Here is a 17453-nt window from a genome sequence, read left to right on the forward strand (position 1 = left end):
CTTGTGACTTCTTTGTGGCCAGAGGCAAGCATTTCTTTGACAGCTACCATGCTCCTCGGGAGGTCTCCTGGCCAGAAACACAGGCTCTTGTTTAACAAAGCACCTTCCATCCTACCTCAGATCAAGTCTGGGGCTCTGTTTCTCTCTCAACACCTCTTTGTGAGACCTCCTGCTATCTGGCATAGCAAGGGTGATGGACCATCTTCCTGGCAGTGGAATCAATAGACACAGGAGAAAGGGAAAGGGAATGGGCAATCAGGTGGATGTGAGTCATGAGACCATTGGGGGTCTCCCGTAGAGAGCTGTCAGGTTTTGTCTGTCTCTGTCTTTGCTTCTCCCACCCTGGCATGGCTACAGGGCGTATTCCAGTAACGGAAATGGGCTTGTAAACAAAGGAAAAAGGAAAAAAAACCTCTCAACATTGAGGCCACTTAAGTTTTCATTCCAATCCCAAACAAAAAATGCCAGATGTCCTTTGTGAAATGAGATTTGTGTTTCCTACCCAGTCCTGGACCAGAAAAGGTGGAGGAATTCTCTTTCTTCTGATGAAAACACTGACCAAACAATGAAGGGAGCTTTGGGCAGGTGAGACACCATCATGGATCCACAAGAGCTGTCACCACCCAGAGCCTTTCCCAACAGCCACTCACACCATTATCTGAGGATGCCAGACCCAGAACCTATAACAGCCTTTCTGTTGTGCTTTGGGGACTGTAGCCATGGAGCTGCACCACCACCATGGTCCTTGGGGTGGTATTTCCCCCTGCACAACTTCCTCATCACGCTGTGAAGTCTTGGGTTGCCAGGTTGAAGATGTTGCTCTCCCTGGATGACTGCCACTTTCTCCAGTTCCTCTTGATCTCAAACTGGACCTGAACCGACACCACAGACTGCCACCCTGGGGCACCCAGCAACACCCAGCAGAGTGGCAGGAGCTGCACTCTGGCCTTGACAAGGGATTTGGAGTGCAAGAGGGTGGGGAACCCCATCCATGTCTGCATGCTCAAGGGTTCACACACACATGCTTGTGTGCATGCAACACTCATCAGTAGGTGCTCTTTAGGGTGTCTCCATGGCCAGGGCTGCACACACGCATGGTTGTGTGTGTGGTGCACATTGCAGTGCGCCCTCAAGGGTCTCTGCATGCCCAGGGATGCACACATGCATGGTTGCGTGCATGCAGCACTCATCAGGGCATACACTTGAGGGTGTCTGCATGCCCAGAGGTGCACACATGCATGGTTGTGCGTGGAGCACATCGGGGTGCACACTTGGGGGTGTCTGTGCCCATCTGTGTGGCTGTGATGGCCAGGGGTTGGTTTGGGGACACACAAACACACCTCTCCATTCAGGAAGCAGTAGAGCAGGGCCACCAGGAACCCCTGAAAAGAATGGAAAGAGCAAATGTCACTTGAGGAAATAGTCTGGATGCCTCTGTGTTCACCTTCTGCTTGCATTTGGGATCCTTCCGCCACTTACCCCAAACCATGGGCCGTAGGAGTATGAGATCAGTGCAAGTTGTTCACCCGACCACAACCCTTGTGCTTTGTCCCTGATGTCTGAAGCATGCCTGGGACACAGTCCTCTCCCAAAAGAGTGCAGAGCCCCGGCAGCATGTCCCAGTATCTCTTGGGATGGGACAGGATGGGTACATGTGGTGTAGATGCCCACCCATCTCCCCCAGTCTGTACCTGATAGGAACCGAGGACCAGCTCGAAGTAAAGCCGGGCGTCCACACCGATGTGCTCAGGGAAGAGTGCAAACACCACGTAGTGGACCCCGAAGAGAGGGATAAGGAGCAGTGTGGACTTTGTCAGCCTCCTGCAGAGAGTCGTGGTGTGAGTCGGGGCTGGGGTGCGGACAATGCTGCCTTGGAGACAAGCCTTCCCAAGAGCTTGGTCTTAACCCAAAACATATTTTCTGTGAAAGGTGGATCTTGGAGGCTGCAAGCATTTCCTCTACCAGGAAAGGGTCACTGCTGCTCTGGGGCTGAAAGGAGGTCCCCTTTGCCCAAGGTTGCCCTTACATGTATTGCTGCTTGTAGTTTTTGCTGATGTCTGGGGACCGGATCTTCTGTGCTAACATCCTGGTGACATTGAGAAAGATGAGGAAGTTCACCTGCCATGGGAAGCTGTGTCTTAGGCTCTTCACAGACCCCTGGTTGGGTTCCCCTGTCCATATGAGACTCCCGGCCCTGGGGCTGGGATGCTGAGGGAACATACTCACAAATATGGCCAGGAGGATGGGAGCCTTGATTATCCACCAGTACGAGCTGGTGTAGTCATCCCAGCACCTATGGTAGAGGAGAAATGGCTCTACCTCCTACTTGTACCCTTTTAGCTTGGGTCTCACCCTGCCACCCTTGCCACCCCCAGTGTCCCAGTTGCACAGCACTTGTGACGATGGGCCCTGCCTTAGCATGGGCTCCACCAGAAAACAGAAATAGTATTGAAATAAAGCTGCCCCCCTTCTCCCCTCCTGAGCCTCCTGAGCAAGAGGTCCATCCCCTGGATGTGCTTGGGGCACAAGTGGCTGAGCTGGCCTAGAGAAAGACAAGGGATGGCTGTTCTTACCCATAGTTGTCGTGCTGCAGCCTGGTGACCACCCACACGCAGACTGTCAGCATGGGGACACCTGCAAGGACAGGACAGGGTAGGGATGCAAAGTCACCCATGTCTCTGTGGAGCCCCTGTGCCTCCCCTCCATACCTTCTCCCCAAAGACATGTGCCTGAATCAGGTGTGGGGCTCTGGAGGTCACAGGAAGGTGACAGCCTTTCCCCCTTATCCAGGTTTCTAAAGGAGGTGGTGCCCGCTGAAGTGAGGTGTCTGTCTTTGTGTCACCTCCTGCCCACCTTCCTGCCCCTCTCCGTGCTCTTACATCCAACCTAGGCATCCTAGATGGTTGTTTCCAGCCCCGGATGGATGTGGGAAGAAGGAAGGACCTGTCTCTGTTCTACTCTGACCATGTTCAGGATGGTTTCCACCTCAACCACATTTAGGATGGGTCAGCAGCAGATGCCAAGGAGGTTCTTTGGTCAGTGTTAGTGAGAATTCTCCCCTTTGGTGATTTTTCACACATGCCATGAGGGCAAAGATCAGGCCATGCTGCCCAGTCAGCTCCAGGGCCTGGCAGGAGCTGCTGGGTGACCCACCAAGTAAAAGACCATGCAGAGAGAAGCTGGGGTAGAGGGACACGCTGAGAGCAGCCATGAAAGTACCATGTATACAGACCTTTGGCCAGGAAGATCTTGGAGAAGCAAGCCCAGGCAACACCCAAAAGTGGTGCCTACCCCCAGACTGTGTCAATGTAGCCCACTGGAGGGGAGATGATGTGCTGGGAGGCCCCACACTCACCCCAGCCAATGAGGATGTACCACCAGATGTACTTCTTGTCAGAGGTGAAGGTGAGCAGCAGCAGGGTCTGCAGGTACATGCCCTCCACCAGCAGCCAGTAGAAGTTGGCCAGGACTGAGTACTGGAAGAAGGCGATGGCTGCTTTGCAGTTCACCTGTGAGGATCAGGAAGGGGAAAGGCTCAGCAGTGCTGGTTGGTGTCAACTGTGTCCTGGGGCACAGGGGGTGATCCATCTCCCCTTCCAGCCACTAGAGGAGACCTGTGATGCTCTGGGATGCACTGGTCCCACCAGCCACCTGCAGCATTTTCTGCTCTGCTGGCACAACACAGGCAGATGACTGCAGGTTGTTATTGTAGGACCTTCAGAACCTTGTGTCTGCGGGTGTCCACTGTGCTCTATCTGGGCTGCACACAGGGGTTTCTATTCTTATTGACAACCCTAAATCTGTGCCTTCAGCAGCACAAGGGCTGTTCGCTTTTTCTGCTGGGGTTGGGCAGAGCTTTACTGCTACTGTGAGACTCTCAGGGACCACAGAGAGCTTTGAGGGCAGAACATGCTCCCTGCAGATAGTTACCATGCAGAGATGCTCTCATGAACTTTCTGAAGTCCACGCGAGCCAGCCTTCCCTCCCCATGCTCTCAGGCTTTCTCTCCTTCCTCTTTGCAGTGTTAAATCTGCTGCAAATGCAGCTTGGCACGTGGTGCTTGCTCCTGCACCATGCCGGGGCTCAGCACCTCACCGTTGACATTGTGCAGTGGTCAATGGACTCATCTGAGAAGAGGACAGCATCTTTGATGAACACAGCAGCCCCCCGCAGTATGAAGGAGCAGAAGAAGTGGATGTGGATGGAGTTCCGGGTGCAGTGCAGCTTCCTATGGGAGGAAGACAACTGTGGCCAGGAAGAAGGAGAGGGAGCAGGTGGGCAGAGAAGATCCTCCTTCAGTACCCACTTTGGTCAAGCATTGGAACAATCTGCCCAGGGAAGTGGTGGAGTTTCCTTCCCCAGAGGGGTTCAAAACGCATGTACAAGTGGCCCTTTGGGACATGACTTAGCAGGCACAGTGGTGTTGGTCTGGTGGTGAGACTGATGAGCCAAGTAGTTGGCTGGTCTTTTCCAACATTAATGATTTGATGATTCTGTGATTCACTGTGTGGACCCCAGCCTAGGGGACCATGTGTTGGGGATGGTCAAGCAGGAAGCCCTGGAGAAGGATTTCCTGCTCTGAAATCATGAAGGGCAGCGTTGGGCTGTGCTGTGCTCAAAGCTGCTACCTGGGGGATAAGGTGCACAGGGGAACATCCTCCAGCCACCTCCAGAGAGCATCCTTCTGCAGCACAGCAAGGACTGCAGAAACAGAGATGGAAAGGGCAACCTGGGTGTTTAAAGTCCTTGTGTCAGCTGAAAAGAACAATGCTGCAGTTTATCTCCTACCTGCCTGGTTATCCGTGTTGGCAGGGATGGAACCTGGCTGCTCTGGGAGGTGATTTACCCTGCTCATGATTTACCCTGCTTTCCTCCAGCTCCAGCCCATGGAGCAGCCAGCACCAAGCCCTACCTGAAGCAGGAGAAGATGACGATGGCCAGGAACAGGGCTGCCAAGGATGTGGAGTAGCCGCAAGTGTAAAGCATCTTTATGGTAACAAAATAGCCTTTCTGGAAGGGAAAGCATCAGTAAAGTGAAGCAGGGTGGGCTGGGAGGTGCTGGTCTGTGGTGGGCAGGGAGATGACAAGGTGATGCCATAACCCTTGCCCAGGCTGGACTTGTGCCCAGCCAAGCTCAGACCCCTCCAGGCAGCCCAGCAATGAGGGCGAGGCCTACGAGAGATCCCCAAAACATCTTTGTTTTTCATTTCCCAATGGCATAGGCTAACATGGGGCAGGGTGATGCTAGGAGGTTGCCCACACCCCCAAGGGACCCACTTGCCTTGGCCTCAGAGTCGTTAGTGCTGCCAATGGCCTCCAGCTCACAGGCATTGTAGTAGGGGGGGCTGGGGAAGCTCCATCCTGACTCAGTGCAGTTCCTCCAGATCAGTGCTGCCACAAGAAGAAAGAACCTCTTGAGAGCCACGAGCATTGCCTCTGCAACAACATCCTCAAACAGCCAGCCCGGGGACAGCATCTTGCTCTCTGGGACAGTGTCTAAATACCAGCACCAGCATCTTAACTGTGACAGCAGCATGGTACCCGCATGGTCTAGCTGCCCTTTCCCTCCCATCCTTGGACATCAGGGTAAGTGTCTTCATGGAAAGGGTTCTGGGGCCCTCCAGAGGCTGCTCAGGGAGGTGGTGGAGTCCCCATCTCTGGAAGTGTTTAAAAGTCAGGTAGATGAGGTGCTCAGGGGTGGTTTAGTAGTGGACAGGGATGCTTTGACTTGATGAACTCAAAGGTATTTTCTGACCTAGTGATTCTATGATTCTATGATTGGGTTGGTGGGGGAAGGAAGGCACTGAGCAGGTAGGGAACTGTCCTGGTGCCACCCCGCTGGAAGATGGCATCTCCAAGGGCTCTGCCCACAGAGGATGCATGGTACTGGGTGATGGAAGGGTCTGTGGGCTTTCCTGCCATGGCAGCAACCTGCATTTCTGCTTTTTCCTGCTTGGATTACAACATGTGCCAAGTTTTAGGCAAGGCAGCAGCTGGGGGACCAGAGGGGAACGTCTGGGGTGGCACAAGGGTCCCAGACAGGCAGGGATGAGTTCATCTCAGGGGATAAGCAGTCCGTGTTGGATTCAGAACACTGCACCTTTGGACTTCTTGAAGATGTGGAGGATGTCAGGGCAGCTGACAGCTCGGGACTCACCAACAGGCACAGCTGACCAGCAGCTCACTCCATCCCACTCGGTCAGGCAGCCTGAGGAGGGACAGGATGGTTAGTGCTGCTGGGAAGGGACGTACTGGAGACACACACAGCCCCCCGTCCCCAGGCACAGCCCACAGCTGTAACAGGAGAGCAGAGAGTGCCCAGTCATCCCCTGATCTATGGAGCCATGACATACCCCCACAGGAATTAAGAGAATCCCCGCTCCAGTTCTGGGAACAAGCTCCCCCAGTGCTGAGCTCTCCTTTTGGCCCCACACTGAGACAGGACCTGGTATTTCCTGGATCTACATCAATCAGACCTAGAGTTCCTAGGGTTTGTGGGGGGAGGGGGGTAAGGTGCAGGAAGGACTTTCATGGTGGTATCTAAAATAATGCAGGTTTGCACAGTATTTCTGCAGCCAGCAGCCGTGGTAGCTCAGCTTAGGATGTCTCTCCAGCCCAGAGGAGAAGAAGAGGAGAAAGCACTGTGAAACTTGCTGGACAGCAATCAGTTAAACATGTTTTACTTCTCTCTTAGATGAGACCTTAGGAAGAAATATTTTCCTGTGAAGGTGGGGAGGCCCTGGCCCAGGTTGCCCAGAGCAGTGGTGGCTGCCCCATCCCTGGAGGGGTTCAAGGCCAGGTTGGATGGGGCTTGGAGCAACCGGATCCAGTGGGAGGTGTCTCTGCCCATGGCAGGGGGTGGGACTGGATGGGTTTTGATGTCCCTTCCAACCAAAACCTTGCTATGATTCTACAATTCTCTCTTTAGCACTAAGTTTATCTTTAAGTGACTCTTCAATCATCTTGGAAACAAGCACAACTGAGCAGACTTGGTGCCTTGAAGAATTAGCAGCACACCAGGATGAGAAATAGCCACTGCACTTCAGGCCAGCTCTCCTCAGTGCACATATGCATTATTAACCTTGTAGATATGCGTTTTTAACCTGGAAGCACATCTATTCCCATCCAGGGAATGTGGACTCAGACAAGTCTAATTAGTTTTCTCTGCTTTTAGTGGAATGATCTGTAGGTACCAGGCCAGGCTTTTCAGGAGGGATTTTCAGGGCTGTCATTGCAATGTCAAGGTATGTCTTAATTTCTGCTCTGGAGGTTAAGTGAACTGAGCACAGCTGTTGGGACCATTGCTGAGAGTAGTTGCTCTTCCAGTACCTTCCAGTATGGAAAAGGGCTCCAGGCAAGCTGAAGAGGGGCTCTTGATCAGAGAGTGCAGGGATAGGATGAGAGGGAATGGTTTGAATCTGAAAGAGGGGAGACTGAGGTGAGATTAGGGAGAAATGTTTTCCTGTGAGGGTGGGGAGGCCCCGGCCCAGGTTGCCCAGAGCAGTGGTGGCTGCCCCATCCCTGGAGGGGTTCAAGGCCAGGTTGGATGGGGCTTGGAGCAACCGGATCCAGTGGGAGGTGTCCCCGCCCCTGGGAAGGGGATGGAACTGGATGGACTTTGAGGCCCCTTCCAACCTGAAACATTCCACGATTCTATGATTCATTTCTTGGGGTCTAAGCAAAATATCTGGATGTTTCTACAGCAGAGCTGTTCTGCTCTGTAAATGCATCTCTTGCCATATGATCAAGCTTGTCCAGCACGATGAGTGCTGTGGGACCACCCAGTTGAGAGCCAGAGGAGCAGCTCCGGGCACAGATTTTGAGCTGGGAGTCATGGAGCTCTGCAGCGCATTACCAGGAATTAAAGTCACCCATCCATTACAAATGGGACAAGAAGGTTTAAATCCCCCTATCCACTCTGTTTCCCCCCTCCAGGGCTGCTGTAGCATCCCCCCAAAAAATCACATTTCTTAGAGTTCTGCAAAACTGGAACTTCTCTCCCATGGACAAGAGGCGATGGAGGCAATTTCTGGGTGAACAGGAAAAAAAAAAACCACGAGCAAGGGAACTAACAAGGTGGGTCATTGCAGACTTCACAGGCAGGAGCCGTGCTGTCAGTGTCCACATACTGCTGGTCCCCAGAGACCACCACATCCTCACATTGTCCACTGCCCTCAGGCTCCCAGCCAGCCTGAGGTGTTTGGTTTGGATTGAGCCAGAGCTACCTGCTTTATTCCAATTTTCCCAGCAGAGGGCTCATCCCAACATCAACATTATCTTTGTGATCTTCTTAACATGGCCAAAAAGAGTATTTTGTTCCCTCAAAATAAACTTTGATGGGGAGTTCCTGCTTATCATTTCTACTGATTAATTCCACACAGACCTGCCAGGGCTGCCACCCTGTTCCTTGAAGCTCTTGCTGATCTCTGATGATCTCCAAAAGAGATAATTTGCAGCTCATCAGCAGGTATTTCTTCCCAGCTGCTCCAGAGCAGTAAATGCTGCGAGCACCACAGCAGACCTTTAAGCAAGAGCACTACAAACCCAATCTTTAGCCAGTATTAGGGCCTCACTGTGGGTTCCCTAGCGGGATGCTGGAGCCTGATGTCCCCCTATTCCTTCACACTATGTTGCCACCATCTCCAGGGCACCTGAGCCTTCTCCTCCATTGTCACTTCATGTCACACTCTCAGCAGGACCCTCCCCACACTGGCACAAGAAGGCAAGGGGAAAGGGACAAATGGAGTTTGGGTGGGCAGCGGAGGCAGCAGCCAAACAGGAGACTTGGGATTAAACACTGACTTTAATTACCCATTTGTGCTTCTTGGTTATTTCCCTACAGTGAGATTCCTTCTCTCTGGCTGCCACAAGTTGAGCTGAAAAATGCACCTTCTCCACTCAACTTGTCTTTTCAGTGCAAAGCTGGATCATACAGTAGCTCTCTGCAGTAAACTTAACCAATTAATCACCTTCATGTGCATTTATTGAGAGGCTTCATTTTCATATTTGTGTTTGTTGAACCCCCTTGAATGATGCATTTCTGATTCACTAGGTGATAAATTTCACCCAGAATTTGTGCCAAGCTGCTTTTGGATGGAAATTGAAATGCAATTTAAACAAAAAAGTGTACAAAAGCAGCACTTTAAAACTGGTTTTCAATTAGTAAATTGGATTAAAAGTCCCAGATGCATAAAAATTAACTTGCTCAAAACATGTTTAGCATTAAAACCAAGTGAATTAGGAGGGGAAGGAGGCATGAAGTGGTGACACGCCCTGTGTACATGTCAGCTGATGGTCAGAGCTCTGCATCGTGTGTGCCCGCAGCCCTGCCCGACCCCACAGTATCAGTGCAGGGGGTATGGGAGAGGGGCAGGAGGCTCCGCTTGGGCATGGACCATTCTGTCATTATCGTGTGCCATAAGTCATGGGGACTCAGCCCTTGCGATTGTTTGCATCCATCAGCACACCCCTACCCCTGGCTGCAATCTCAGCCCCGCTCTGTCCCTGCAGCAGCATCTTTTGTGGCTCTCTGAGGATACTTCTTAGCCTTCACCTTGGTGCTGCTCTCCATTTTGCTCAAAACACACCCTTTTCTGCACCCATGTGTGCTCTGCAACCCCAAATCATGGATTAGCCTCCAAAGACCCCGTTAGCAAATCCTTCCCCTCCTCCCGAGGGAGATTAGTCCCATGCCCACTGGGCTTCTCACACCCACCTTGCTGCCCGGGGTGCCTCGAGGGGGCTGGCATTTGGCTTTCACTCCGCAGAATCTCCAGACATTCAGCTTCTTGCTCTTGGAAATAGAGGACGATGGAGCAGTCAGGATGTGTTGCTTGCACCTTGGGAAGGTAGAAAAGGCAGACAATAGGAAGCTGGGCATTAAAAGACCTGAGGGTACCAGCCAATATTCACTATTGCTGTGGCAGCCAGCCACAGGAGAGCCCATCTATGTAACAGTGCTGTTGGGCCTTGACATTTCCTTCACTTTCTACTGTTTGCCTGGTAAACACCATCAAAAACCATTGCAATTATTCCTAATTCCCTCTGAAAGCATGTGATGCTTAAGGGCACCGCTCCACCAAGATGCAACCTGCATGCGGAGCAGGGTTTGATCATGAAGAGGCTGACCCCATCAGCAGAGCAAAGATGAGCATGTTCAAAGCCTTAGCAAACAAAATCACAGAATTAGAGTTTTAAAAAGCACGTATCTATTCAGACATGTCTAATCCTTCCCTTGCCAGCTGGGTTTTGCTCACATGAGTTTTGCTCATGTTCAGGCTGGTGTGTTTTAATTACAGGCATCAGCAACAGCTCTTGGAGTTGACCTTTCTGTTCCCTGGCTTTCTGGGCAGATGCTGCACCCTGGCCATGTTGAGCTCCTTAAAGCTTTTGGGTTTGCTGGCGGAAGTGCTGAGACACCAGAGAGCACACCATGACCCCACAGCTCCCAAGAATGCAAGGGACGTGGTGGTTCAGAGGGAGAGGTGCTGCTTGGAAGTTCCCCGTTTGGAAGTTTGCCCTGTTGGCTTTCAACTGGAGAGCCGGGAGATCGAGGCTGAACTGACTGCAGACCATGAATTCTGGATGCCCATTCCCAAGCATCCATGCCCATAGCGGATTGTGGCTGCAGCATCCAGATACAGGACCTGTCCAGCGGTGCTTTTGAGCCAGGATACAATATTGGGCTGCTGAAGGGTTTAGATGTGTGAACAGAAATATAAAAGCTGGAGCAATAGAGGGATGAGGGTGGGTAAGCGGACCCAAGGACTAGAGGGACGTTGAGGGTGTTAAAGCATCACTGGGCTGAGTACTGTCCTTCCCTGCCCTGTCCTGGCCACCACACAGCTGCTCCTGTGAACTCCCTTCACCTCCCCTGGGAGATTTCATTCCCTTTTCCTCATGAACACAAGACCTACAAGGAAATTCCCGGTCTCAAAAATGCATTTTCATAGAATCATGGAATCATGGAATCAGCAAGTTGGAAAATACCTCTTAGATCATCGAGTCCAACCATTCCCATCAATCACTAAACCATGTCCCTGAGCACGTCATCTAACAGTCTTTTAAATACCTCCAGGGATGGTGACTCAACTGCCTCCCTGGGCAGCCTCTGTCAGTGCCTGGTGACCCCTTCTGCAAAAATCTTTTTCCTGATATCCAGACTTAGCCCCCCCCGGTGCAGCTCGAGGCCATTCCCCCTTGTCCTGTCCCCTGTCACTTGGGAGAAGAGGCTGACACCCACATCTCTGCAACCTCCTTTCAGGTAGTTATAGAGAGCATTGAGGTCTCCCCTCAGACTCCTCTTCTCCAGGCTAAACAATGCCAGATCCCTCAGCCGTTCCTCATAAGGCCTGTTCTCCAGCCCCCTCACCAGCTTTGTTGCTCTTCTCTGGACTCGCTCCAGAGCCTCAACATCCTTCTTGTGGTGAGGGGCCCAGAACTGAACACAGGATTCGAGGAGCGGTCTCACCAGTGCCGAGTCCAGAGGGAGAAGAACCTCCCTGGACCTGCTGGCCACACCATTTCTGATCCAAGCCAAGATGCCATTGGCCTTCTGGGCCAACTGGGCACACTGCTGGCTCATGGTCAGTCGCTGTCAACCAACACCCCCAGGTCCTTCTCCTCCAGGCAGCTTTCCAGCCAGACTTCTCCTAGTCTGGAGCTGCTCAGGGTTGTTGTGCCCCAAGTGCAGGACCCAGCATTTGGCCTTGTTAAACCTCATGCCATTGGTCTCAGCCCATGGATCCAGCCTGTTCAGATCCCTTTGGAGCCTCCCGACCCTCCCGCAGATCCACACTTCCACCCAGCTTAGTGTCATCCACAAAGTTGCTAAGGGTGCCCTCGATGCCTTCGTCCAGGTCATTGATAAAGACATTGAACAGGGCTGGACCCAGCACTGAGCCCTGGGGACACCACTTGTCACTGGCCTCCAGCTGGAGTTAACTCCATTTCCCACCACTCTCTGGGCCCTCCATCCAACCAGTTTTCCACCCAGGAGAGTGTGCACCTGTCCAGGCCAGAGGTGACAGTTTCTCAAGCAGAATGCTGTGAGAAACTGTGTCAAAGGCTTTACTGAAGTCCAGGAAGACCACATCCACAGCCTTTCCCTCATCCAGCAGCCGAGTCACTTTGTCATAGAAGGCGATCAGGTTAGTTTGGCAAGACCTGCCTTTTGTGAACCCATGTTGACTGGGCCTGATCACCCGGTTCTCTTGCATGAGCTTCATGATCGCACTCAAGATCACCTGCTCCATGACTTTCCCTGGCACTGAGGTCAGACTGACAGGCCTGGAGTTCCCTGGATCCTCCCTGTGACCCTTCTTGTAAATGAGCACAACATCAGCCTCCAGTCCAGTGGGACTTCCCCAGTCAGCCAGATCTGCTGGTAGATGGTGGAAAGGGGTTTGGTCAGCACATCTGCCAGCTCCTTCAATACCCTTGGATAGATCCCATCCGGCCCCATAGACTTGTGAATGTCTAATCGGCCAAGCAAGTCTCTAACCACTTTGTCCTGCTCCTCTAGCTCATGAGGATGTATACCCAGGGAAAAATTTTCCTTACAATTAAAGACTGAGGCAAAGAAGGCATTAAGTACCTCAGCCTTGTCCTCATCCTTTCTCGCAGTTGTTCCCTTTGCACACGATAAAGACTGGATATTCTTCATGGTCTTCCTTTTACTGTTGATGTATTTGTAGAAAGATTTTTTATTATCTTTCACAGAATTGGCCAGTCTGAGTTCTAGTTGGGCTTTAGCCCTCCTAATTCTTTATCTGCATGATTTCACTTCATCCCTCTAGTCCTCCCAAGATGCCTGCCCCTTCTTTCAAAGCTCATAGACGTTCCTCTTCTTTTTGATATCCACCCAGATCTCTCTCCTCAACCAAGCTGTGTTTTTCCCCGCTGGCTCATTTTCCAGCACATGGGGACAGTTTGCTCTCGTGCTGCCAGGGTTTCCTTTTTGAAGAGCTCCCAGCCCTTGTGGGCTCCCTTCCCCTTAAGGACTGTGTCCCATGGGACTTCATCAACCAGCCTTCTGAACAGTCCAAAGTCTGCCCTCTGGAAGTTTAAGGTGGCTGTTCTGCTATCCCTCCTCATTTCACCTAGAACTGAGAATTCTACCATCTCATGACCACTTTGCCCCAGGCCTCCTCCAGCCGTCACATCCCCCACCGCCTTCTCTGTTCACAAACAGCAGATCCAGGGGGGCACCTTCCCTTGTCAGCTCACTCACCAGTTGTGTGAGGAAGGTGTCTCCCACGCACTCCAGGAACCTCCTAGACTGCTTCCTCTCTGCTGTATTGTACTTCCAGCAGACATCTGGTAGGTTAAAGTCTCCCACAAGGACAACAACTAGCTATCTTGGGACTTCTCCCAGTTGTTTGTAAAAATGTTGTCAGCCTCTTCTTCCTGGCTAGGTGATCTATAATAGACTCCCATCACAATATCTGCCTTTTTGTGGGTTCCTCTGATTTTTACCCACAGAAACTCAATCCTATCATCATTATTATCAAGCCCAAGGGTGTCAAAGCATTCTCTAAAATAGAGGGCTACCCCACCACCTCTCCTACCTTTCCTATCCGCCCTGAAGAGTTTATATCCCACCATAGCAGCACTCCAGTTATACGAGTCATCCCACCACATTTCCATAATGGCAACTATGTCATAGCCTCGTTGTCCTACAATAGCTTCCAGTTCCTCCTGTTTATTGCCCATGCTGCATGCATTGGTGTAGACGCACTTCAGTTGGGCTGTAAATCCAACAGTACTCATAAAGGGAATAGTCTTCCTTCCCAAATGACTAGTCCTTAAATTATCTAACCCATCAGTGCTGTTTACACCTTTTCTGTCGCTAGATGTACTCGCCCACACTCGCTCTGAGGTGATTTACTGGAGGTCCTCACCAGTACACCATCTCTCAGGCACTGGAGTGCCATTTCCCGGCTCTTTTCTGTCAAGCCTGGTTTTATCCTCCACCCGCTCCACATCTAGTTTAAAGCTCTATTAATGAGCCTTGCTATATTTTGGACAGCCTTCTTACACCCGTAGGGAACAAGTGTGCCCCATCCCTGGAAAAGAATTCTAGAGGTGTGTAGGCCAGTCTATGGTCACTGAACCCAAAGTTTTACTCCTCACACCAGGTCTGGAGCCAGGTATTAATGTTTTTTAAATTAAAGGTTTTTCTTGTTTTCTCCCTCTTCATTCCTTATAATTGGAATAGCAGAGCTAAACACTAATTGTGCCCTGGAGCTCTTTACCATTCTTCCCAGGGCCCTGAAGTCTCTCTTAATTGCCCTCAGTTTCTTCCTCGGGATATCATTATTGCCTGTGTGGAATATTAAGAGAGGGTAATAACCTATAGGCTTTACCAGGGCTGGAAGTTTTCTTATGATTTTGGTGAACGGGCATAATGCTGAGAAAGCAACCTACTTCATCGTAGGAGAAAAGACCTGGAGCAGACAGGGGTGCTGCAGTCCTTTTTAACAGCAAAGCTGCCGGCTTTTATCATTTATGGCAACGTGGCACAGCTATTGGAGCACCAGAGCAGGTGATGTGTGCGGCTCCCCTCAGAGCTCGCTTCAGGACAGACAACTCTTTCCTGTCCTTTGGTTTCCCCATATGGGAAGGGACCTGATGCTATCCCCTCCCCTCCCCTCTCCTTTTCCATCCCCTTTCTTTTCCCTGTCTTTTTCCTCTTCTATCCTCTTTTCCTTTCCTTTCCATTCTTTTTAATTTTCTTTTCCATTCCATTATTCAAAGCTTCCATGTCAACAAAGACCTTGCAGAGCGAAGCAGCACCGAGACAAATCCCGAAGGTTTGCTGATGTATGTCAACTTGAAACTCCTCTTTTGCACACCCAAGTCGTCCACCCCCTAGCATTTGCTGCCAGAGCTATTTGGCAAGTTGAGGCTGGGTTTGCCAGGCTGCATTGCTCCAGCAGCAGAACCATTCCATGTGCCCCTCCTTTCAGCTGTGGCTCTGTACCAGGTGTCCCCATGGGTCCGCCCAGCCACGGGAGCTGTTCCTGGATGGGGAACACCGTGACTCCTACCCCTTCACCTGCCCCGATCTTCACACCTGCAGATGCTCCTCCAGGCCCTTGGAGTTTGTTTTTGAGGCATGGAGAGTGATGTGAATGAAGCCCTCTCCCCAACAAACACACGAGGATGGACAGAACCATCCCTGGGGCAAGGCAAAGTGGGGTCACACTCCCTGGGGAATGCCCCGGAGCAGGACCTCAACCCAGCGGGAGCTTTGGTGGCTGCCCTCGAGCACTGTCCCAGCCCCAGTGAGGGCAGTGGGGTCCCAGCATCACCCACCTCCCTCCCTGCCCTGCCTGTCAGCAAATCCTCCCCCAGAAGCTGCTGTGAAAGCACCCAGGTGGGTGCAGCAGTGCTCCAGCTCACAGGGCTGTGGTTTGGCATCACCCCTGGGGCGGGCAGCATGAGGGATGAGGACAGAGATTGGGACGGGATGGGACGGGATGGGATGGGATGGGATGGGATGGGATGGGATGGGATGGGATGGGATGGGATGGGACGGGACGGGAAGACCAGACCCCTGACCAGGACCACAGGGATGCTGCTCCCCAGGGCTGCCTGGACGCCAAAGTGGTTGTCCCACACCCATTGCCCACCCTCTCCTTACCACAATCCTGTCCTCCCTGGGAACACTTACCTGAAGCATCAGGAGTGGGAGTAGCAGGGCCAGCAGCATCCAGGTGCTGAGACAATGCCATGGGCCCCCCATATATGTAACCAACCCTGTCCACAGGCGTCCCCCCTCAGTTCCAAAGGGGCTAGGGACAACCCACCTCCTCCTGCACGGCCTTGCAGGTGTGGGGCCCTCAGTCAGGACCCTGGCTCCAAAGGGTGACCCAGAACCCTGCTCTCTCAACCCTGCTTTGCTACTCCCTCCCAGCCCTATACTGCTCCTGGCTCCCTCCAGGACCTTTGTCCACAGCAGATGCCTGGTCCTGCTCAAGTGTCCCTGATCCTCTTCCCGTGCCCACCTGGCTCTGGCTGTCCTCTCACTCTTATCCCTGCCTCCCCATTCCTGCCCAGCACTGTTGTGATCCGTCTTTCTGCGAAACTGAATGTCACAGCTCCTGGATTCTGTAATATTGCTGGCTCCACCCCCCGCTCCCCCTCCCCAGCCAGAGGGCTGGATGCAAAAAGCAGCACAGGGTGGGGGTAACCCCAGCCTGGCACTGCCCAGCCTGACCCCCATTGGGCTCCCAGAAACCCCTTTTCTGCTCCCATCAGGACTCCAGCAGCCACAGAGGGATGTGGAACTCTCTTGCCTGCTCCTTGGATGCTGCTGAGCTGGAAAACTGCTGGCTATAGTCTGTGGAAGTGGGGGTGCAGCCAGGATGGGGTGCAGGTGGCAAGCCAAGGGTTATGCTGCTCTCTAGCCTGCTGCATGTGGGACATGGGATTAGAGGAAGGTAGAGAGCTCACAAGATGCTGTGGCACCAGGATTGCATGCAAACATGCCCTGACACGTGTGTGCCTGCCTGGACACACGCGTGCACATGGAGGAGGGTAGTGATGCTCCTTCAAGCCCTGCTGGCACAGGAGGCTCTGCCCCCCACAGCACCACAAGCAGCACTGCCCGTTCCCATACCCAGGTCCATCCTGCCTCTCTTGCACCCCAGACCCCATCTGCAAAACCCACCTCCTGCCCAGAAAGGTCCAGGATGAGCACTGGGTCTTAGAGGCAGCAAAATCACTGTAATTCTGCAAGCTTAGATGTGTGAAATAACCATAACTCTACCTCAGCCAAGGGTTTTGGGCACAGCTGAGCTTCTGATGCTGGTGGGTTGGTGCTACCAGGACACTTGGTGCTGTGACATCTGTACCAAACCAGAGAAAAGTGGACCCCAGTACCAGGAGAAACTTCCAGCATGGAAAGGGGCTCCAGGAGAGCTGGGAAGGAGCTCTTGATCAGGGAGTGCAGGGATAGGATGAAGGGAATGGTTTTCATCTGAAAGAAGGGAGATTGAGACAAGATTTTAGGATTAAATGTTTTTCTGTGAGGGTGGGGAGGCCCTGGCCCAGGTTGCCCAGAGCAGTGGTGGCTGCCCCATCCCTGGAGGTGTTCAAGGCCAGGTTGGATGGGGCTTGGAGCAACCAGATCTAGTGGGAGGTGTCCTTGCCCGTAGCGGGGGGGGGGGTGGGACTGAATGGGTGTTGAGGTCCCTTCCAACCCAAACCACTCTATGATTCTAAGGTGTATGTAATTATCCATGATAGAAATCTCCAGTCCCTTTAGCAAGGGGAATTCTGATTCAAACTTCACCATTTTAATACTTCTAGTGATGAAGCCGAGAAGGCAGCAGAGAAGAAGGAAGGAGGAAGAAACCTGCGAGCACAAAGAAAGCATCCCTGATCACCTTTTTGGATTACAGGCTCAGTCTTGCACTCCTGGGCCACCCAAAATCCTCCTCACCAAA

The 17453-nt window shown here is 52.3% G+C and overlaps 1 protein-coding gene across 3 annotated transcripts; it reads right to left on the bottom strand.

Moving 5' to 3' along the window:
• Positions 1 to 620: 620 nt before the first annotated feature.
• LOC138731295 (vasoactive intestinal polypeptide receptor 1-like) lies at positions 621 to 16095 on the bottom strand. 3 transcript variants are annotated; one of them, XM_069877140.1, is made up of 14 exons: positions 16011 to 16095; positions 15677 to 15762; positions 9716 to 9839; positions 6101 to 6208; positions 5278 to 5391; positions 4913 to 5006; positions 4096 to 4228; positions 3356 to 3509; positions 2574 to 2634; positions 2227 to 2293; positions 2027 to 2118; positions 1692 to 1821; positions 1341 to 1382; positions 621 to 872 (listed from the first exon to the last, which is right to left on the bottom strand). In XM_069877140.1, the coding sequence occupies exons 2-14, from the start codon at positions 15746 to 15748 to the stop codon at positions 780 to 782; spliced, it is 1284 nt and encodes a 427-aa protein (XP_069733241.1). In that variant the 5' UTR covers positions 15749 to 15762; positions 16011 to 16095; the 3' UTR covers positions 621 to 779. The 3 variants fall into 3 exon arrangements, with proteins under 3 accessions (XP_069733241.1, XP_069733240.1, XP_069733238.1); XM_069877139.1 differs by lacking the exon at positions 9716 to 9839; XM_069877137.1 differs by lacking the exon at positions 9716 to 9839 and having other exon boundaries at positions 2027 to 2293.
• Positions 16096 to 17453: the final 1358 nt, after the last annotated feature.

This window comes from Phaenicophaeus curvirostris, chromosome 26 (assembly GCF_032191515.1).
Source record: "Phaenicophaeus curvirostris isolate KB17595 chromosome 26, BPBGC_Pcur_1.0, whole genome shotgun sequence".
In the NCBI taxonomy this organism is placed as follows: domain Eukaryota; kingdom Metazoa; phylum Chordata; class Aves; order Cuculiformes; family Cuculidae; genus Phaenicophaeus; species Phaenicophaeus curvirostris.

Bases quoted from the DNA above. Each gene is read 5' to 3' on its own strand.
- LOC138731295 (XM_069877140.1), bottom strand. From the start codon at position 15,748: ATGGGGGGCCCATGGCATTGTCTCAGCACCTGGATGCTGCTGGCCCTG. The intron at 9,840-15,676 runs GTAAGTGTTCCC...TACCTTCCCAAG, and splicing joins TCCCACTCCTGATGCTTCAG to GTGCAAGCAACACATCCTGA. The intron at 5,007-5,277 runs GTGGGTCCCTTG...CCTTCCAGAAAG, and splicing joins CGACTCTGAGGCCAAGGCAA to GCTATTTTGTTACCATAAAG.